The 22,033-nt window shown below is 46.0% G+C and overlaps 2 protein-coding genes across 4 annotated transcripts; one reads left to right on the top strand and one right to left on the bottom strand.

Moving 5' to 3' along the window:
- Positions 1-316: 316 nt before the first annotated feature.
- NKIRAS1 (NFKB inhibitor interacting Ras like 1) lies at positions 317-15,936 on the bottom strand. 2 transcript variants are annotated; one of them, XM_084205797.1, is made up of 5 exons: positions 15,837-15,882; positions 14,738-14,831; positions 13,923-14,047; positions 6,050-6,291; positions 317-3,258 (listed from the first exon to the last, which is right to left on the bottom strand). In XM_084205797.1, the coding sequence occupies exons 3-5, from the start codon at positions 14,014-14,016 to the stop codon at positions 3,019-3,021; spliced, it is 576 nt and encodes a 191-aa protein (XP_084061923.1). In that variant the 5' UTR covers positions 14,017-14,047; positions 14,738-14,831; positions 15,837-15,882; the 3' UTR covers positions 317-3,018. The 2 variants fall into 2 exon arrangements, with proteins under 2 accessions (XP_084061923.1, XP_084061922.1); XM_084205796.1 differs by lacking the exon at positions 13,923-14,047 and having other exon boundaries at positions 15,837-15,936.
- Positions 15,937-15,972: 36 nt separating this feature from the next.
- RPL15 (ribosomal protein L15) lies at positions 15,973-21,551 on the top strand. Of its 2 annotated transcripts, none has more exons than XM_084203279.1 (4): positions 15,973-16,087; positions 17,536-17,717; positions 19,065-19,201; positions 21,195-21,551. In XM_084203279.1, the coding sequence occupies exons 2-4, from the start codon at positions 17,546-17,548 to the stop codon at positions 21,498-21,500; spliced, it is 615 nt and encodes a 204-aa protein (XP_084059405.1). In that variant the 5' UTR covers positions 15,973-16,087; positions 17,536-17,545; the 3' UTR covers positions 21,501-21,551. The 2 variants fall into 2 exon arrangements, with proteins under 2 accessions (XP_084059405.1, XP_084059404.1); XM_084203278.1 differs by having other exon boundaries at positions 15,977-16,087; positions 17,533-17,717.
- Positions 21,552-22,033: the final 482 nt, after the last annotated feature.

Here is a 22,033-nt window from a genome sequence, read left to right as displayed (position 1 = left end):
TTTGGTGTACAAGCTCCCTCAGCTGTTTACCTCTTTGGTACATAGCTACATCACACTAGGAGCACCTCTGGTAATCTTTCCTTCTCCTCTACTGAGTAAAGGGGTGAATGGCTCAATCTCAGTAGTTTTTTGCCAGCTTCTTTCTTTGTGCCACCGGGACACATCAAATTAACTGTTGTAACTGGTGAGGGCGAGTGATTTGTACAGTGTTTATTCAGCAGGGTAGAGGCTTTAGAGGAACAGAGAAAGATGGTTTAGTTCGCTATTTTGTTTTTCTTCTTTATAATAAGTTTTCTCCATTATCTTGTGAAGGGACTCCGGTTTTGCAGAAGGTAAATGATCCCAGTGACCTAGAACAGGGTTTGAGTCAGTGGAACAGGAAGAACAAAATAAATGTTCTGCACACTAGGTACTACGTTATACTCTGTACTTTGCTTATTCACCCTGTGTAAAACTCTACTACAGCAAGTTTCATTTTTACTCAGTACCAGCCACTGTGTGTGTATCATTTGCAGAGGAGACACTAGATTTTCCATCACTTCTCAGTAAAACACTATAATATTTAGAAAAACATCAGAGTAAGTTTATGAAAGAAAACAGTGGGTGGTGATTTTCTTTTTTTATCTGAATGCCTCGAATTATTTAAACTCTGCTTTTAGCCAAATCAAAGAAAATGTGTTTGCCTTTATGTAGCCTATTTGGAAAAATGGCCTTAGTCATTTAGAAGATACTGTTTCTCTTGCCTGTCTTAAAACACTGTCAAGTCCTGGGAGTCCAGTGGAGCAAATGAGCAAGCTGCACTTGCACTGCACAGCTCTGGCAGCCTACAGGTGACATCAGTCTTGGCAGAAGAATTGGCACCGAGTCTGCAGCATGCAGAGCTGCACAGGAACCAATCATCCCCATTCTTTCCATCTCCAGGCATTTTAAGTTCATTCTGACTTGTCAACCTGCACTCCCTTGGCTCAGGGGTCAGCTTTAGTGATTTGTTGTGAGTAGACATCCTCACTTATTTTGATTGATCCAAGGTGATTTTAGTCCCTTCCAGAGGGGTTCTGCAGAGCTGAAGAAGAGGAACATGACCCATTCCTTGGTAAGAGGTTGCAGCAAGGAGGTGAACCACTGCTGCTCTGAAGTCACCTCCACATCCCAAGTATGCAGGCAGATATGGATTCTTCTGGGTAGGGAGAAGCCTGGAGTACACGTGTGTTCAGTAGGAAATGAGTGAGGAGGGAGTGTCATCCTGCTGGGGACAATGACTCTTACTGGCCAGGTGCGGAGAGGTCGTGCTATCGTGCTTACTCAGCTGCAGTGTGGAAACAATTGTATGTTCCTAGCAGGGCATTACAAGAACTTGCTCATTCATAATTGCTCTCTTATCTTACTCCTTGGCCACAGCGATTCAAACTATATTGAGCAAAGCACATAAACAGTTTCGTCTACCTTCATTATAATGGTAGGGATTCCTGTTTAATTTTTAGTGAAGTGTACGGCTGCTCTGACATTAATAATGTTGACAGACTTTAGTAATGCTGATAGGCTTTATTAATCAGTATTCAGGAAGAGCAATACTATGAGCTTAATTGTGATCATTAAGCACACTGTTTAGCAGTTATGATATGACAGTGCAAATAATGCTTGTGGTTTTGCCGATTCACAGTGAAATTCTCAGTATTTGTTCAAAAGAGGATTAATTTAGTGGCAAATGCAGAAACTGGGTACTTCACTCCCTCTCCCTGCTCTTGTCTTCAAATATAAAGAAAAGCTAGCATCAATTAGTACAGGAGGTTGTTAAGATGCCAAAAACTTTCCCCTGTCTCTGGGAAAAATTGCTCATTCTGTCACTATATATCCCCTTTTGTTCGGTTTTGTGCCAGGCTGGCCTGGAACAGCAGATTCCCGCAGCACACAGGTTTGCCAGCGTTGAGTCAAACACAACACATGCAGTTGTGCTCCTGCAGCCAGACCATGTGCAGAGCATTGAGACCGGGGCCATTTGTACAGGTATTGCTGGGTGTTTTCCCAGCTCCAAAAAGGCAGGCAGCCTCTTACCCTCCTTAGCCCCACCTGCAGAGTCATACAGAGCTTTGTACCTGGCCTAGGGAGGGTGGATTGCTGCAGCTTGCCTGAGCAGCCAGCTAAGCGTGCCCTAAGCAGAGCCCAGCAATATCTCCTGCATACAAAATCAATCCCTATAATTCTCAGTAAAATGACCACCTGTGGGAATGTGGGACACCTATGGGATTTGTAGTGGACCTACTAGAACAAGCCCACAGCTCTGTTGTCCTTGGGTTGTTGTTCAGTCAATGAGCTCTGCGAGCTATTTCTGATTTCTACAAATTAATTCCTGACCTGAAAGCACTGCTTACTAGATTTTGTTGACAAGGTTCATGTTGAGGTATTTCCCATAAGATGTGGGGGGTGGGGTTTTTTTATTTTCTTGGGGTTTTTTCCTTCCAGACACTAGCAAAACATCAGTGGCTAAATCTGATAATTGTTCCTCCTGCTCCATATCCTTCTCCTACAGTAAGACACTGATCTCAGCCTCTTGCAGCATCAAAAAGCCCTGTGGCCCTGTTTAAGGTCAAGGTAAAAGAACTGTTGCCATTTCAAATATATCACCTTTCCAAATGGAATGCTTTATTGCAGCTAATACTTTTTGTGACTACAGGCTATAGATATGCAGAGGGATTATATACTGGTAAGCTTGTTGATTTGTCCCTCAACATGGCTGTATCCAGGCATAGTAAAAGCCCCTGCTAGAGAGGTATCCATCTATCCCTTCCTCCTCCATAACCCTGGCTGCAAAATAACTGCTCTCCTAAAGTGCTTTTTGAGGCTTTTACCACCAGCAGCTTTTCCAAGCCAAGTCTATGAGAAGGAAGGATACCTCTTAGCTGTAAGCGTGCTGTTTTTATTGCTGAATGATATTATTGCTTTAAGTGAAACTGCAAGGAGCAAATGGCACATAAAGGACTTAGACTGCGACCTGGCAGCAGGAGACAATGCTAAGCTAGTCTAGTTTTCACAGTTATTCCCTTTGCTCTTCCTTCCAGGCAAGGGAAATGTTGATTTGTTCTGGGACTGGGACAGTTTGCTAGCTAAGAAGGTGAAGGGTTCAAGCAGTGTTTTCCGATCTGTCACAGTCACTTCCCACAGTCTCACTTTCTCGGCCCTTGCCCATTGCTGTGCTGCTTCTGTTTCCACTTGCCTCTCGTCCAGGAGGTCAGTTTTGTTCCCCAAGACAATAACTGCAACCTACAAACCAAACAAGAGGGTGAGCTTTATACCAAAATCATCCACCAGTCACCATCCTTTTTAACAGTGGACAAGTAGCAATACAGTTCAGTCTTGTTCTGTAACTTAGCACTGGCACAAGGTAAGTGGCATGTAGATTGGAATATCAGGGTCTGGGATTTGAATTAGCCTCATCTACTTACGGGTTGGAAGCTTGTTTTAATCATAGGATATGCAGGACTTCCCCTTCTTGTCACCCCACTCCCCACCCTCAATGATTGCTTGAAGGGAAACAATAGCCAAGAGATCCAAAGTTAAACAGCCCCATTCTCCACTTACTTGGCAATTGAGCTGCCCTGGACAAATAAGAGCATGACATCCGAGTAGGTCACAGCAGCAGATGCTTGAGAGATGAAGAAATGCACAGCAGCAGAGAAAGCCTGGATCCCACAGCAGTGGATTTTGCCCAGTTTGTTTCTTGCCCAACCCCCATTCCACAATACAAATAAAGCCAACTGTGCCAGCAGCCCAGGCAGGCTGGGCTATGGGCCCCTCTCCCAGCTCAGCCCTGCCAGCTGCCCAGCCCCAGGCTGAAGGAGACAGTCTGCTGAGAAGAGCAGATAAGCACCAGCAGCATCCTCTGGGGAGCAGTTTCAAGAGCAGCACATCTGTATCAGATCTGCAGTTGTAAGGATCCATCAAGTGACTTGTGTCACTATTACCCAGACAGTCTGAGCTCAGTAGGTACATGAAACCTTCCCAGTGCTTCAGCTCTAGGAAGTGCCACAGGCAGTGCTGGTCATGTGAAGCTACTGTTCCTCCTTATTTTAAGCTAACTGTTCTCTAACAATGTTTTACCAGCACCAGCTTTTAGGGGGAAACCATGCCTACATTTTTAGTTCAAGGTCCTCAGTCAAACTCTGTTTTCATCCCCACTAGTGGTTTGACAAAGATCAAGTGATAAAGTTCTCTCTTGATGATTATTTGTGGGGTTTGCTGTGGCCACGCTTGCTCTTTCCTGTTCAGGCTAACTCCAGAATGCCTTCTGCTTCTTTCCAGCTAGAGATGTTTGTCATGTTCCTGTGAGGTCTGAGACTTCCTTTCTTTTCTACAGCAGTCCAGGGTGTTTGGAAAAATGCTGCTTAGGGATTTTTCCCCCCTCTATGAAGGCTTTGAAAGAAGCTATAATCTTCATGTGTATTTATTGCATGCTCCAATTGAATTTTAGCTATGGCAAAGCTCTGTCAGTGTAACAGAACAAAACCTCTATTTAGTGTAAAACTTGGCCAGGCTTTAAGGTGCGTGCTGGAGAGCCCCCACAGCCAGCAGAGGCAAGGAACCAGCCATCAGTACTTTCTGTCATCTGCCACACAACAGGGGACTGTGCCATTCAACGAGTTGAAGTTCTGCCAGCTCAGAAGCACCATGTGTAGAGATACATCCCCAATTCAGTAAAGAATTCATGTTAGCAGAGCCCAGACTTTAAGTCACAGAATCATTAATCTCCTGATTAACATTTTACTGTAAGGTGGGACTCCTGATCTCACCTTGTACACCTTAAAGCCTATTTTTTATGGAAATCACAGGAATGAAAACTTTTATCCATCTGACTGTGGCCACCACTTTTTTAACCATGTTATCCTCAGTCAGAATCACAATTTTAAGCTCTCCAAAAGGATAAGCAAATTAGTTTTTTTCTAAAATACCTGCATGCAATGAGAGAGAAGAGTTGTGACAGGTAACACAGATGAGCAGGACACAGATCCTGTTGGGGCTGTGACTCCCTTTCTGCATTACAACATGCTGTATAGTACCAAATCAGGGCCATCACAAAACACAGTGCCTGGGAAAGATTTCCTGCTTGTCCACCTTTCCTTGGCCTGCAGGGGAGTTATGCTTGACTCCTGCATCCCTGATATACGTGACAGTCTGCAGCTCACACCAGCCCTACCACCTAACATGCCTCTCCTGTGACTGCACATTCATCTGCCATCAAACTTGAGCCTGCCTTCCTCTACCACCCTGTGTGCTGTCAGTACAAAACAAGTTACATTTTTGCAAAGTCTCTCCCTACCATTATCCAATTAATTCTTCATGCTTTTTTTTTCCTTTTAAACAGCATAAAACAGGCATTTGGAAAGCTGTAGGCTAAAGACATTTAACAGGGAAAACTACTCCAGAATAGAGATACTGTAGGAAAAGCCGTAATGCTAATGCCACATACAAGTTATATTTGTTTAGCTAAGCTGGAATGCTGTCAGCTGAAAACACTAGCTGCTTTCTAAGGGAAAATAGAGCAGTCATTTCACACAATTGAATTGATTCAATATGGTTGTTAAAATACATTAAAGCTGCTTTGCCAATTGACTAATGTCTGGGAGACCCATTGTCAATTACACTAGTTTGTAAGCCATCAAGTACATGAATACAAAACAAACAAAGATAATGCCCTTCGTTACATTATTCTATGCACTTGAGTTCCCCTGTACAATATCTAGAAAAACATGAGCTGCACTGCTGTAGACCATATGTTTTATTAGTCATAAGTGTCCTGGCTGGTGCATTCAGCTGACTGAATTTTAGCTGTAGTAGAGGAAATAAGGAGGGGGAAAAAAAAAGCATTCTTTTGCATGACCTGCATGGCATGTGAATTAAGCTTCCCTGGCATGTGAAGGCCTCCTTTTTGCTGGGTTGCCCAAGGCTGTGGGTACCTTCATTTTCCTTTGTACACGACGTTTACAGAAACAAAAGCTGGGCTTTGTGACCTTAACTTCCTGTCACTGATACAGCGTTTAGCCGAGCATGCATTTACCTCCTTTTTGTCCCTGAAGACATCGATCTCCTTTTTAAGCAGTTCGACTCTCTGGAACGCCTCGAGGCTGGTCACAGCGTACACCAGGACGAAGCCGTCAGCCACAGAGAAATAGTGTTTGGGCAATTCCACGCCCTCCTGCAGACCCCTGGTGTCATAAAGCCGCAACTGTTCCTTCACGCCTCGGTCTGTCTCCACCGATGCCAAATACACATCTTCCATTGTGGCACCCTCTTCTAAGCCTGTTTGAAAACAAGCAGGAATGTTCCACTGCTGTAAGTACAGCCTCACTACAAGAATTCTTTGCAGTGCAGCAGAATTTTGCCCCACAGTAGCTTTTAGTGAGGGTTTTACAGAGTGGCTTGACCAGGCCTTGACCTTGCCTGGCATCTCCATGGAGGGCTGTATTCATAGATGACTGCACTAGCTATTTCCAATAGTGATACTGTAAATACATTAATATGTAAGCACATGATTGTGCCTGTAAAATTTATCTATGCAACATGCACATTCAGAATAGGATAAGATATATGCTCTCCTCCCAAGTTTTCCAAACTCCAGCCACCCAGTTGTACCAGTTCTGTGCCAAACATGCTGCAAAACGAGCCTGTCCAAACATACCCTTTTGGAACAACAGCCAGGGAACACCAGATAGTCAAGTACTAACATCTTAAGCCTACTTCTTTGCCTCATAATGAGCTGGATCACACTGCAGAAGCAGGAGCCAAAGGAATAATTCTGGAAATGAATGTGTATTAGTGGTACAACTAACCAATATGTGAAATTAAGCCAGAAAGGGAAAGAGACGTTTGCGGGCAAATAAAGTTCCATACTATATTCACTCAAATGCACAGTGAGCTTTTTCCATCCCCTAGGGATTTAAAATGACTCAGATTTGCTAATAGGAAGTTCATTTACTGCAAGGCAAGAGCATGCACAAGGTAACAAGCTTTCATATATGTATTACCTGTTCCACCCTGACTCTCTGCATCCTGGCCCTCCTTCTCTCCTCCTCTCCACACAGTAAATGTGAAGTAATTCAAGGCAGCTTTGAACTAATTAAAATTATTTTTTCCTAAGCCAAACCTGAAAACACATCAATCACCTTATCTTTGTGTTCCTCCTGGATGCAGGGGCATAAGGTTACAGGTTGAAACGATCTATGTATAGTGTAGCTGGGCCGCTTTCTGAGTTGGTTTTAAGTATTCATATAAGCCCTCTGCAACCCACGTTTTTGCCTCCATTGCACTCCTATATACAATTGTTTGCTGCTGCAGGACTAATTCAATAATGAGTCCTGCTTTATTCTCTTTGTCTGCCAAAAAGGGACCATTTTTAGTGTATTGTTTAAGAAAACACAAGGGATTATCTGGCCTATGAAAATAAGGACTTTGCTATATTCAGTGACACTATTCAAAACACTCCACACTGACAAACAAGCTAAAGCATTCCACCCACGCTGATGGTTTCCCGTGATGTATGCAGCATTCCTGTGCAGGAAAGTGGCACAAGCTGTTCTTTTTGCCCCTCTCTGTGCAGTCTTCATATATCAAACTCTCATTAGGTTTCCAAAGATTTAATTTATCTCGCCTCCAAATATAGCCACGCTAATGTGTGGGAGCAAAACTAAGAACAGAAGGACAAAGCAAAGGTTAATGAAAAGAGGAAGCACAAATGCATCCTGTGTAGTTGTAGAATGTGTCAAAGGGTCACTTTTAAAGACTGAGGTAGTAACAAAGCCCTTTCTGGATATAGTACTGTTGTTTAGACACAGCACCATATTCTTGCTCTGCCTTGCTGCATTGTACAGACAGGTAAAGGAAATACCTAGCATCAGTAAACATGGCTTTGGCAAGAAGGAAGGAACCCTAAGTACTGACGTTTTCTTTTTTAAAAGCAACAAATAATATTGTACAGTTTTTCATCCTCTAAATGCTACACTATAATCCAACAGCCTCTAATAGATCCTTGTTATCCTGTGACAATCTCCTCCTAATGGCATTAAAAGCAGCGGTGAAAAGTGTGTCTTTTAACATCTATTTAAAAACAAAGAGGAAAATTTAAGACCGGGGACTTAACTCACCAGACTAGAGCAACAAATTTTGAAGTGAAATAAGGGGAGGCACTTAGGAGGGAGTTGAAATTTATGCACCAGTATCAGATTCCAGAGGTGAAATTTCACCCACATGCACTGAGGGAGGGAGTATATGCAAGTAGTTTCCTAAGTAAACATAGACAATTTTTAGAAATACCTGTGCCACCTTATTCTAGGCCCTGCTCCTAAAGCCCAGACCATGTACCAGCTGTATCTTGCTGACAATGACATTTACACTTCTTGTTAGTAGCATCCCATTCAAACACTTCCTAGGTCTCCATTCAAAAATGGGTCAGGCAAGTTGTTTTAAGAGAAGCAACTCTAGTCAGTGTCCTAGAAAAATGCTGGCACCATCCCATCCTCCCTGCCACAAAGATCCTGATTCTCCTTCCCTTCACTGGCATCCCCAGGCATCCTTCCACCGCCTCTACCTGGGTGGGCAAGGGCAGCTTGTGCTGGGAAGTTGCTGTCCTGCAGACTGCTGCCAGCTTGACTCGTTTTTCCATGGAGCAGAAGACTGCAATGGGCCAGCTTTCAGGTTCAGAAGCTGGAGGGGTGAAGGGAACTAACAAGATAGTGCACAACCTCACGCTTCCTTTGAAAACTGAAGATATAAAAAATTTGGAGAGGGAAAGGAGGAATAGACAGAGGTGATGCCACTCTCCAGCACCTACTTAGCCGGTACAAATCTTAGGAGAGGCAGAAAGGTCTTCGTTTTTTACCGACTGCTGCCACAGAGGAACTGCAACGGGAAGCCTCAGTCATAAACTGGGTGTTGTTCCAACCCCTTGTGGCTTCCCAATGAGGAAAAGAAAAGGTTTAATATACTAATGAATACTGCACACTTAGGCTAGGCACAGCAGATAAACTGCAAATACCAAAGTAAATCAAAATTTCAAGAGGGATGGAAATTCAAAAGTTCCCAGTTGGATCTTGAACATTAATGCTGTACAAATTTTGTGTCTTCTTGAGTACTTTTGAAGATTTCCTGTGTAATCCCTTTTTCCTTTTTTCCAGAGGAATTCAGCAAAGAGCTCCTAAAACCTGCTATTCCTTATGTTTGTAAACTGCAGAATAACAGGCTTTTCTTATTTAGATCTCAAAAGACAGTGTATCAGAGGATCCCTGACTTTGGAAAGAGCTGGACAAACCTCAAGAGGAGCTGATCTGTTTAGATTTAGCTGCTAGGGAAGTACTGGTCCCACCAACAAATAGCCAGGTTTTGACCCTCAGTTATATATATTCAGTTCCATTTTCATCTATTTCTAAAATACAAAGCTGACTGCAACTCTATCACCAGGTAGTTTTAATTTAAGAAGTGAAGATGTAAAAAGGCGTCTCAGCCCATGGCAAGGGGGTTGGAAGGAAATGATCTTTAAGGTCCCTTCCAACACCAACAGCTCTATGATTCTATTAATGCATAATCAGGTTAATTAGCCTCCACATCCAAAGTGTGTAAGCCAAAACCCCAAATCCCTCCAGCTGGAACAAGCGAGGCAATTTCTCTCATTATGGCTTCCACCACAGTAATATATGGTGCTTTCATTCCTAGCTAGTAAGAGGATCTGAAGTAGCTGCTTATGAATAACGTGACCATACCAGCTATTTACACTGCCAGGAGGCAGAGATAAGTTTTCTACAAGGGACAGTTCTCATCTTCTCCTGTTGAGCTGATAAGTTTTAGTATAGGCTGAGAGGCCAGAAATATTTTAAAGGCAGAAGAAAGATTCCCTTCTGCACCTTCACTGAACAGGAACACTGTTTAAGGAAAAATATCCATCCTCTTCACAGACATGTCCTGTACCAAAGCTAAGCCAGCAAGTCTCCTGCTAGCCTGGTCAAGAGGTACCAAGCAGTGCCAGGTACCACAGGTACTTAGTGAGACAATCTCCTGCTGCTAGTCAAGGACTCTTTCCATGACTGAGGAGAAAAGACTGGCCCCTCTTTCTTCAGGACAGCAAGGTGGAGCATTTGGATAAACACAACACTTAAGTCACAGAAAGAGAGATCATCCCAGGTACCAGGCAATCCTGAATCATAGAATAGTCAAGGCTGAAAAAGATTTCCAAGATCATCGAGTCAAACTGTTCAATCAGCATTGCCAAGCCCATCACTCAACCATGTCTCCAAGTGCCATATCTGGTTTTTGAACACTTCCAGGAATGGTGATTCCACCACTTCCCTGAGCAGCCTGCTCCAATGCCTCAACACCCTTTCCCTAATTTTTCCTAATATCCAATCTAAACCTGCCCTGGCAGAACTTGAGGCCATTTCCTCTTGTCCTGTTGTTTGCTACTTGGGACAAGAGACCAACCCCCACCTGGCTACACCCTCCTGTCAGGTAGCTACAGAGAGCAAAAGGTCCCCCTTTGGAGCCTCCTTTTCTCTGGGCAGAACACCCCCAGCTCCCTCAGCTGCTCCTCATCACAGGAGTGCACCAGACCCTTCCCTTCATCAGCTTAATTTTCCTTCTCTGGACCCACTCCAGCCCCACAATGTCTTTCTTGTAGAGAGGAGCCCAAAACTGAACACAGTATTCAAGGTGCTGCCTCATCAGTGCTGAGCACAGGGGGATGGTCACTGCCCTGGCCCTGCTGGTCACACCATTTCTGATACAGGCCAGGCTGCCATCAGCCTTCTTGGCCACCTGGGCACACTGCTGTACCTGTATATGTACTGCATACACATGTGCAATCTTTAGCAGCTATTTGCCCTGACCTATGGTGATATAGTCCCTACATGACTCAATGCTAAATCTGCACCCATTTCAAATATTTCCTTTTGGGTTTTTTTCTAATTCCTTGTATTAGTTTGGCAACAGTGTCTGCCTTGCAATAGCTACATTATTTTACATGGCTCTGAGAGCATCTCTCATCTATTTGACCTCTCCTTTCCCATCTTGGGACACCAGGTAAATTTCCTTGCAGTTTAAAGCCTAGCCCAAAATCCAATACCAGACATCATTGCTCACACGCTACAGGGACACAGATAGTCCTTTTTTGGGGTATTCCTCCTTCCTGAGTACTTTTTCCTCTTTGACCTCAAACTATCTTAGTGCCTTTGCTAAGAGTGTTAGCTGCTGACCACGTAAGTAACACTGGCACTTACGGACTTCATCCATGACAAGCCAGGGAGACCTGAAGGTGCTTGTTTTTCTAGGAAAAGAAACAGTGCAGCTGGGTTTACAGCACCATCACCAAGCACACAGCCAGGAGCACGGGCTCAAAGCCAAGGGCTTTACATAGCAGCATGAAACCTCCAAGGACTCTAATCACTTCCTTGACACCAGCTGTGCCACCACTCCTTTCTACAGGAAAGTCAACAGGAGGCACGTGAGCATTGACAGACTTGTGGCTGATTTACAGCCAGGAGGAGGCCCTCGTGACAGTGGCTGTGACACCTTGGAGAATGGCAGCAGACCCTGTGCTCTGAGCCTCCAACCAAGTTCTAGCGTGCCTCTTGTCACTGAGAGGGGGATGTGCCTGCCATCAGAACGGAAAGACTCCCCCTGTTGGCTTGGCCATCCTCCCCATGGCTCCTGGGCCCTTGGAGCGGCCGCAGAGCTGTTCCTGACGTCAGTCAGGAAGCACAGGTTTTGAAACAGCTTGTGTCCGTGTTGCCATGCCTGGTGAGCTGCCTTGCTGGTTGGCTCTGAACAGACAGGCTTTCAGCAAACACACTAGTCCCTTCTTGCCTGCGGCCAAAAAGGCCAGCAGCCAAGATGTACATATCAGCTTTCTGGAGCTCACAAGCTTTAGGAAATGAGGATCAGGATCCTGTAATCATGTTTCAGGTGTGGAAGGGCCACCCCTGCAATGGTAGCACCATTGTGCAGTTTAAAGCAGCTCAGCTAAGAAGCAGTCAAAGACTTGCCATTCCTCAAACTCTGTCCTTGTGTGGAGAGATCCTCACAATGGCATCCTGCCCCTGCAATTCAGCAGTTAAATCAATACAGAGTGGAACAGTAGCTGAAAGTCTTCTGGGAACCATTTCCACCAACCCAGACCCCAGGCACCCCCTGCGACAACTGCCTTTGTGCTGAGGAAGAGGCAGGGAGGATGGTGACCACTCAGCAGGACTGCCAAAAGCACCAGCTTATTGGTCCATCCCCTCAAATGTGCCTGATGGCCTGTGTAAGGGATACCAAAATTGCTGGGGCATGGCCACTCGTCTCTTGGGGGTGCAGCAGCTCCGTAATGACCCTCTCCATATCTTCATCTTGTCTCTGCTACTTGCCCTCTTTCTCTGAATGCCTTAGGAATATATTTGACCAAAATCACAGAAAACAGGAAACTACCTTCTTCCTTCTCCCCTTGCACTCCCCATCTGCTATCAGCTGTTCCTTCCCTTACCAGTAACTCCAAAATATTAGAGCAGAGCTGCAGGCAAGGATAATGATCTTTTTAAGTGCAGGGGGGCCCGGGGTGAGGTCTGCGTTGCTCCATGGCCAAGCTGGAGCAGGGCATTTGGGAGTGACAGAGGGACACCCACGGCTAAAGCCCAGGCACGAGGCCTCCCTCCGGTTATGTCAGGCAGTGTCCGTGACGTTGTATAATCATGTACATGGCTGGCTCCATAAATAGCGCCTGTGATCAGCAACACCCGAATATCCTTCCTGCCGGGGTTGCTAATAGCAGGCAGGAGTTAATGCAAGGCAATACGATTTAAGTAACGTGGCCTTGCTCATGCTGCTGGGGTGTCTCTGACAGCCACCCAGCCCAGCACAGAGGAGAGGCAGGTCGGTAGCAAAGGGAAAAACCTTCATCCTGCAAAGCTTTGCAGCCTTCACGTTGAAAGCTACACGGGGCTACGTGCCTAGCACTCAGTAGGATGCTGGAAACAGATGTTGCTGCAACATTAGAGGAAATCCTCCTTTTAAACACGGGTATTAGCACACAGTTCTGTATCACGCTTTGCCAGCAAATTCCTCCCATCCATACATTTTAAAGGTGCAGTGCTGCAAAGCCCCATGCTAGAAATCCTTGTGTTTATCCAACAACTTATCCCAGTCTAATTTACTGGCTCAAGAAAAAAATGCAAAGTGACTAAACATCTTCTGTCAAAGCCCTGGTGCCACCCCTTGTTTCTAGGCGAGGCAGGAATAATTTGTCAGCCTGATGATCATTGCCCTTCCTTTAAAAGCCAAATGTGGAAACAGAGGGAAACGTGCAGGCTCTGCCTTTGTTCCCTTTCTTTTGTGCACAGCAAATATCAGGCATCCTCTGTTCCTCTGTCAAGTCTGTTTTCCCCATGGGGATTTCTTAGAGAGCAGAGACACTTGGCCTTCAAAACTCAGCACAGAATGTGGAACCTAAAGCTGAGCTGTTTTCCTTTCCAGAGCTTTGATTAAATGTTAGCCAAAACCAAGCAAAAAAAAGCTTTAAGAAGATGAAACAAAAGTCTAAACGGCATCTACACTCATCATGTGACAGCTATTTATTTTCAAGCATCTACGGCACCTTTCAGGGAACGAGATATTTCTTTTGTAAATACGCAGCAGGCACATCACCTACTTTCAGTGTTTGTTTCTCTTTAAACATTCTTGTGTTTTATTACTGGGAACATCATGGAATGGGTTCTTCTCCACAACTCTTTTAAAAATCTGTAAGCAAGGGACTATGAATTTTAAGAACAGCCCAGAGATGCCAGAAAACCATATTAATTTCCTCCTTCACCTCAGCGCAGTTCGCAGTCCTCCATTATTGGTGTTTTGGGGCCCACACCGACCAAGATGCCAGAAAAGGAAGCCACCTCCCCCCAAAAGTAAAAATATCTCACCGACAGTGTGCCTTCCATAGAGAAGCTGCTCCAAAATCGCAGTCTTTCCCACTGAGGCCATTCCACAAACCACCACCTTGTAGCCCTTTCCCATGCTTCCCGAGGGCCAGTTCCACGGCGGAGCCCTGTGCAGACAGGGGAGGCTGTGAGCCCGGCACGGCTCGGGGATGGGGATGGGGATGGGCACGGGTGGGAGCCGAGCCCACGGAAGGCGCAAGGCAAAGCGCGAAGCAGCGGGGGCACAGCTCCCTCCCAGCGCCTGCCAGCGACTGATATTTTTAGGACTAGAGTTTCCTCCCACACCATTTTTTCAGGTTTTAGGCTGCTGCCAGCGGTGCTGATGCTTGCCTGCAGCCTCGACACTTGTCCTGTCAGGTTTGGGGAGACTGGGAGCGCTGGAGCATGCACGCGCCCGGGGCAGGGGCTGTGTGTGTTGGCGTGTGTGTGCACAGCGTTATCGGGCTTCCTGGGTTTGCAGTGGGCTTGATGGTAACTCATGGTATCAGGATGGCTTCTGGAAATGCAAGAAAATTATGGCTCCTTCCCTTGAATTCTGCTTGCAAGAAAGTTTCTAGCTTTTATGGACTAAGAACTACAAAACAGGAGAGTTAAAGGCAGAAGCACAGGAAAGCAAATGCAGAAAGCAGGTTTTTTTAGTCTGCTTTAAAACAGTTTGATGGGTGGGGATTGGTTTCTAGCAGGAGGCATCCAGCAGCTTGGGGCACTTCCCTCTGCCAGTGAGCCATGGCAGGGCAGCAGGCCCTGACTCAGTTTGCTGTTTGGAGCCATTTCCCACAGAGAGAGCTGAAGAGTACCTTTTGTGGACCAAGAGGGGCTGGCGTAGTCCTGCTTCAATTCCAGTTTAACCAGGTAATGCTTCACAAGCCAGGGTGCTCTGAAAAGCATACACTGAAAAACAGAAAGGTCATCCTGTAGCTGCAGGAAGGGAGGCAGAAAGGAATTGCAGGCTGGGAAAGGCTAACTCATAGAATCATGCAATGGCTTGGGTTGAAAGGCAGCTTCAAGGTCCTCTCCTTCCAGCCCCGTGCCACGGGTAGGATGCCACCAACCAGACCAGGTCGGTCAACGCCCCATCCAACCTGTGCCGTGCCATATGCAGGAGGGAGGGGAGCAGGGACAGGAGCAGATCAGTGGGCAAAGCCAGGGTCTGCAGAACCAGGCACCCCATGCTGCCCTCTCCCTACCCTCCACTCAAAAGGTTTTAGGATTGGTTTTAGGGCTTTTTTATTTTCCCTTAGCGTTCATTATTTAGAATAGAATAGAATTAGGTTGGAAGAGACCTTTAAGATCATCCAGTCCAAACATCTGCCCAGAACTACCACTGTAACCACTAAACCACATCATCCAGCACCAAATCCAGATGCCATTTAAACTACTCCAGGGATGGTAACTCCACAATCTCCCTGGGCAACCTATTCTGATGCCTGACTGTCCTAACAGTGAAGAATTTTCTTCTAATACCTAATCTGAGTCCCCCCCCCCACATCTCAGCTGAAGGCCTCTGGTCCTCTCAGCGCAGTCACAGTAGAGGAGACCGGCCCCCACCTCCCTACATTCTCCTTTCAGGGAGTTGTAGAGAGGGATGAGGCTCCCCCCGAGCCGAGCCTCCTCTTCTCGACACGAAACAAACCCTGCTCCCCCAGCCGTTCCTCATAACCTTAAAATTTTTTTAAAATAATTATTATATAGAGGGGTTTTTTCAAGGCTTCTTTTCAGAGTTTTAAGCAAAGTCCCACCCCAATCCCGGACCTGGGGCTCTCATGGGGGCTGGCGAGAAGGGGTGTCTCGGGGGGTGCCGCATCTCGCCAAGCCCCTGCCCCAGGTGCAGCCCTGGACGGGCCGTGCCCCAGTGCCCCGGCCCTCAAGGGCCGCCCCCCCGCCGCGAGCGCGCACCTGGACAGACAGCCGTCCCGGCCGGCCCCACGGACCCGCGCGGGGCCCGCCCCCGCCGCCCATTGGCGGGCGCGGGGGGCCGGGCCGGGCCGGGCCGGGCCGTGCCGGGCGGGCCGGGAGGGGAGGGGAGGGACGCGCGGCCCGCAGGACTACATTACCCATGAGGCAGCGCTGCCGCCGCCGGAAGTGTGTTGCGGCCCGAGGGTTTGTGGGAAGTAGGGCCTTTCCTTTCCGTCGCTGGGCGCCATCAGGTGAGGGCCGGTCTGCGCGCGGCCTTTCCCTCAATCCGCGCCCATCCCGGGATCCGGGCGCCCATCCGCCCGTCCCGCCGCCGCGCCCGCCCGGCTCCGGCTGGGATGGGGCCGCTCCTGCGGCGCGGAGCCTCTGGGAGGCCGGTGGAGGAGGGCCCGCGGGCTGCGCCTCGGTGGGGCGGGAAGGGGAGCGGGGCAGCCGGGGCGGCCCTGGCGCGCCAGAGCGGGTGCAGGTCGGTGACAGGCGGCGCGCCCGGGTTTGCTCCGGGTTTGCGGTTTGTTCGTGGGGTTTTTTTGTGCCATTAGGCCGCGAAAAGGTGGGGTGGCTGGGGATGGGAATGGATGAGCTATGGCTGGGCAGGTTCAAACAAGAGGGATATCAAAATCACACCCGAACTGTTTGTGGCGTGTTTTTACGTGTGAATAAAGTGAGCTGCGTGTTTCTGGTTGTGAGTTGGGTTGGGGCATGATGGAGTTCAGGTACACGTGCTGATTGCTGCTGATGTGTAAGGCCTCAGAGGTTTTTAGGAAAACAGCAGTAAACATGATGACAAAATAAAGTAATATGTGATTTTTAAAACGCCTTCAACTATTCAGACATATTAATTTAATACATATTCACATTATATTCATGTTATTAAAACATATTCAGTTTAGAAGAGGGTGTTGGTAATAATCATTGTTTTCTAAACACAGAATTTGACCTGTAAGAACTTTGTGTTGGGCCCTTGCTCTGCTGAAGGCAATACAAACTACCCCCAATGGCGCCCAGCAGAAACGATTCTTAAAAACAATTTAGGAAGAACTCCACAGGGCATCTCTGGAGCAAAACACAAATGTCAGCAGCAGTAGCACACTGAGCTATGACACGGTCAGTAAGGCCTCATTTTACTTAGAGCCTAGTTTCAGCGGATGTGGAGGAAGGCCTTGTCTCTCCTGGCATGTGGGAGACACCATGTGAATAGCTCTAAGGAAGCAAAAGTCCCAGTCCAGCTCGTTTCTTAAGCAACTGTTAGACTTCCACATACTGTTAAGCTTTCACTTAGAAGTAAAAACTTTACAAAAGTCAGAGTTAACATTAAAGGCCACCCTCCTCACAGTCCTGCAGTTCCTGATAGATTTGTATGTAAAACTCAATTCAGCTGTTTATTGTTGGGCTCAGTAGTATCAGACATAGCGTAGCTGAAAATTTCTCCGTTGAGGACCTTAACACTCCAGAATAAATAAAAGAGGAGGAAAATTGCTGGGAATGGTGACTGCAGGGTGTGACTCTGAAGGCTGCCAGGGGTGATCCGTGTTCCCAGATGTGCCAGTGGTGCAAAGAAACGTGAGAGCTCCCCGTCTTTCAGTGCTGTTCCATGTGTGGTTTGGTGCAGTGCCCCTGTCGGAAGGTGTTCCAGCTGGAATTGGTTTTGGTGCACTGTTTCACTGAGCTCTCCATCCAGCAGGTAGACAGCCATGGGTGCCTACAAGTACATCCAGGAGCTGTGGCGGAAGAAGCAGTCGGACGTGATGCGGTTCCTGCTGCGCGTGCGCTGCTGGCAGTACCGCCAGCTGTCGGCCTTGCACCGGGCCCCGCGCCCCACGCGCCCGGACAAAGCCCGCAGGCTGGGATACAAGGCCAAGCAAGGTAATGGCACGGACAGGTGAGGTCCCTGTGCCTCACCGTGGAGTGACATTGGCTTCCTTCACTGACAGCAGAGTATCGAAGTCTGAAACTGACGTATCCCCCAATAAACTATAGTGTTCTGCATGAAATGAACAGATTATTGTAAATGTCCTCAGTTGGTAGCAGTGCCCACAGCCTAAAACCTTAACTTCACTTAATTTCACATCTCTGCTTTCTGGTGCTGTTCAGGCAGGTAAAGATCAAGTGGGCTTTGGCCTCAGTTTTTGTTCTTGTGCAGTGTTAGTGCCACACAATTGAGCAGGGGGTTCAGTATCCTAGGTTTGGGGAATGTCCTTTCTCTGCCCAAGTTTTGTCATCTGTTACATTGACTTTTTCCAGGTGACTTAACTGTGACCTTCTAGCACCTTGAAAAGAACTACAAGAGATCTGGATAGAGACTTGCACAAGAGCATGTAGTGACAGGACAAGGGAAATGGTTTCAAACTGAAAGAGCAGGCTTAGATTAGATACTAGGAAGAAACTTTACTGTGGGGGTGGTGAGGCAATGGAACGGATATCCCAGAGGAGTTGTGAATACCCCATCCCTGGCAGTATCCAAGGCCAGGTTGGATGGAGCTCTGAGCAAGCTAGTCTGGTGGAAGGTGTCCCTGTCCATGTCAGGGGGTTGGAACTTTGGGGTTCCTTAGAGCCCAAGCCATATTCATGGCTATATTACAGCTGCATGCACTTGGGCAAGATGATGGAGTTAATACTATCATTGAAAAACAGATACTGGTCAGGGAAAGAAATGGGATAAGTGGCTATCCATGTGTAACCTGTGGAAATACATTTAAAAACTCGGTATATTTATTCACAAAGAAAATAAAAAGCTAAGACTTGACACTTCTGTCACTGTTTGTCTAGTTTTGTCATTTCTCAGTGACCAGATTTCAGCCGGGTTTGTGGATGGCTTGTGCTTCAGTGCTTTTTGAGTGCTGCCATCTGAATTGTGCCATCTGAAAAGTTTGGGTAGTGGTTTTGCTGGCTGGTGAGTTTTTTGGTTTGTTTTTTTTTTATGTTTGTATTGCAGCATAGCTGTAGCTGATCTTAATTGGTTTGGTACTGGATAGTGAAAAGGTGCCATAAGCTCTGGTTTGGAGCCAAAACCAGTTGCAGCAGGATATAATTTTCCTTACTCAGTTATAATGAAAATAACAAAACCATTTTGCACTATCCACCTCAAGTTGTAAATTTTGGTAAAGATTGGTAAAATGACTTTGTGTTGCAGCATTTCATTTTTTGGGGATTGCAGATGCAGTACAATTGCTACTAGAATTGTTCTAGTTCCTGAGTCACTGTTTTTTTTAGGTTACGTTATTTACCGTGTCCGCGTTCGCCGTGGTGGCCGCAAACGCCCAGTCCCCAAAGGTGCAACCTATGGTAAACCCGTGCATCATGGTGTTAACCAGCTCAAGTTTGCCCGGAGTCTTCAGTCTGTAGCAGAGGTGAGTATTTTGGTTATTGCGCACAAATTTGGGTTGGAAAGATTTTGTCTGTAAAAGCTGAAAATATTCGGAGACAAAAAATACAGAACCAAACCAGCTGTTTTGTTAATAAGTTGTTAGTAAGATTTTGAGTAATGGTGGCAGGAAAGCAGCAGTTTTTTAAAACTCTATTGAGACAATAAAAAACCTATTCAGACTTTTAAAATGGGGTCTATGGGAACCACTTGAGTGGTTTAGTGAAGTTCATACTGCTCAAGTATGCCTCAGTATTTGTTATGAAAAACATGTAACTAGGCCAAGCCACAGTAAAATAAAGAGTTACGCATTAGAAGTAAGAACTTGAATGTGCTAAGGTGTGGATCACCAGCTGTAGGTGATGGTCCTTTCACAAAGTACACGTGAGTTCCTGTCTTAAAGCCTGTAGCACCTGTTTTTGTAGTGGTGCTGCACAGCACGCTTAGATGTATTGCAGAAGCTGAAGGCAGTGTGCCAGAGACCTTCTGCTTCTTTATAAAAAACTGGTACCTCACACAGCTTGGTGGTTAACTTATTTTTAGGTGACATCTTGTTACTGAAATACTCAAAATGTAAACTTTGATTTGATGAGATCTTAAGCTTCATTGCTATCACAGTTGTAGTCTGGAAGAGATGGAGTTCTCACCTTAACAAAAAAACCCTCTTTCAGTGGGTTAGAGTTAATACCAGGCTGCATTCTCAAACTAGACATTGTGGAAGAAGGGTGAGTGTCCTTGCCTTTCCATCTTGAAGCAGAAGAAGACTTTTCTGTTCTCAGGACTTTAAAAATATTGCTAAGTGACTTCTGCAAGTTGAGTAAGGTGGGATTTTTTTTTTCAGGGGAAAAAATATAAATGGGACATGCTTATTTAAAAGAAACAGAAGGTGATGAGTTTGAATTAAAAATGCTGTTCTGTTTTCAGTGCTCATGGCATTCTCTTCATATGTGTTAATCCCAAATACCTGATGGCTAATCACTTAGGACAGCTATGGAGGAGGTTATTTGCCCTCAGTTTTAGCTTCAGATTTTCTGAATCTGACACAGTCTTTCTGGAAGACTTAGATTTTTCTGATTACAGAAATGCAAAGCCTCAGTTTGGAGCTCCCATCCTCAAATAGAAGCTGGTCAAGGGTGATTGGTGTTCTAATATTTCATACAGGTGTTGCTCTCACACTAGAATAAAAGAACTTGAAAAAATGTTACTTCATGTGCAGAAAATAGTCAAGCTGTTTAGGAAAGCCTGTAACAATAGGTTAGGATCACATTGGGGAAGAAGATGAATGGGGTCCATTGGTTCATGCTGCCCCATGATGATGATAAAGTCCTACAATTAAACACATTTAGTGTGTTTTAAAGGAGAAGCAGATTGAGTTGCATAATAGCTATTTTCTGCTTTGTTTTGTTTTCTAAACTAAGATTGTGTCTTCCTAACCACAAGTGAGGATAGGAAAAGCACACACTAATACACCAGCAGTGGTACAAAGATTTGTTACATCAGCTGTTCCATACTCCTACCAGTACAGGCTTACACTCTGCAGAAGTTTCTTTCTCCCCTCTAGCTTTGGATGTGGAAATTAATCACTTTCATAACTTCCCATAAAAGATTGGTCTTTCACTCCAAGTGTAGCTCATGCTCTTCATCTTCACATTGTAGTTATTTTTAACATTGTGTTTTTACTGACTGGGTGCTTCTGTGCACAGAGTTCTTTCTTTTGTCAACCAAGCACCTTCCTGCTCATGGTCTTTAAAACGTGTTTCATGCAGGAAGCCAAACAGCCTTTTTTTTTTTAATAACACAGTGCTCTTTTCAACTGTTACTTTTCCTGCACCTTTGTATCTGGAAGGAGGTTAGTTTTTATAGGAAAAGAGGTTGTCCTAGGGAAAATTGAAATTTTCTGTTTGAGTTAGTAATCTTTCTGCATGACGAGTGCCCTGCGTCCATGGTTTTACAGCCTGTTGCATTTATTTTTTCTCTAGGAACGTGCTGGCCGTCACTGTGGGGCTCTGAGAGTCTTGAACTCATATTGGGTGGGTGAAGATTCCACTTACAAGTTCTTTGAAGTGATCCTGATCGATCCCTTCCATAAGACCATCAGGCGGAACCCCGATACCCAATGGATCACCAAGCCCGTCCACAAGCACAGAGAGATGCGCGGGCTGACGTCAGCCGGGCGCAAGAGCCGCGGGCTCGGCAAGGGCCACAAATTCCACCACACCATCGGTGGCTCGCGCCGCGCGGCCTGGAGAAGGCGCAACACCCTGCAGCTGCACCGCTACCGCTAATCCTTGTAAACGTGGCCATCCAATAAAGATCATGCAGGTTGTTCAATTTAACAGTGCTTCTGCTGCTTCTTGGGTTATGTGGATAAGTGTGGAGTTCTCCAGGAGTTCAGGTGTTTCCATATTTTGACAGGCTTTTGAAACTGTAATTTGATACATGTGGAGATTGTAGGCCCCGAGTATAGAGTTCTGTGATGGGTTTCACTTTTGATAACGTGGAAGGACATGTGCAATGTGTATTGAAAGCCCAAGGGCTGGTCCGTGTTCTTTTTTCTCCTGGTCTGAGTTTATTTAGTCACTGTTTGTAGGTTGGGGTCTCTTTGTCCTGTGCTTGGACTGAAGGCCAGCTTTGATCTTGTGCAATGAGATGTAAACTGAAAGTGCTCATTCATTTTTTATGGGTAATTAAATACTAATGACTTTTATTTTTCAAGTTCTGTTTTTTTGTACTTCTTCAATGTCAAACCAGCTCTTGGGCCTCTCAGCTACAAATGTCTAAATCAGCTAAGCACAGAATGGAAAGGTAAAGCTTGCTC

Source organism: Fringilla coelebs (assembly GCF_963513975.1).
Source record: "Fringilla coelebs genome assembly, chromosome: 1".
In the NCBI taxonomy this organism is placed as follows: Eukaryota; Metazoa; Chordata; class Aves; order Passeriformes; family Fringillidae; genus Fringilla; species Fringilla coelebs.
Note: the sequence above shows the minus strand (reverse complement) of the source record. Positions and strands in the feature narration are given on the sequence as shown.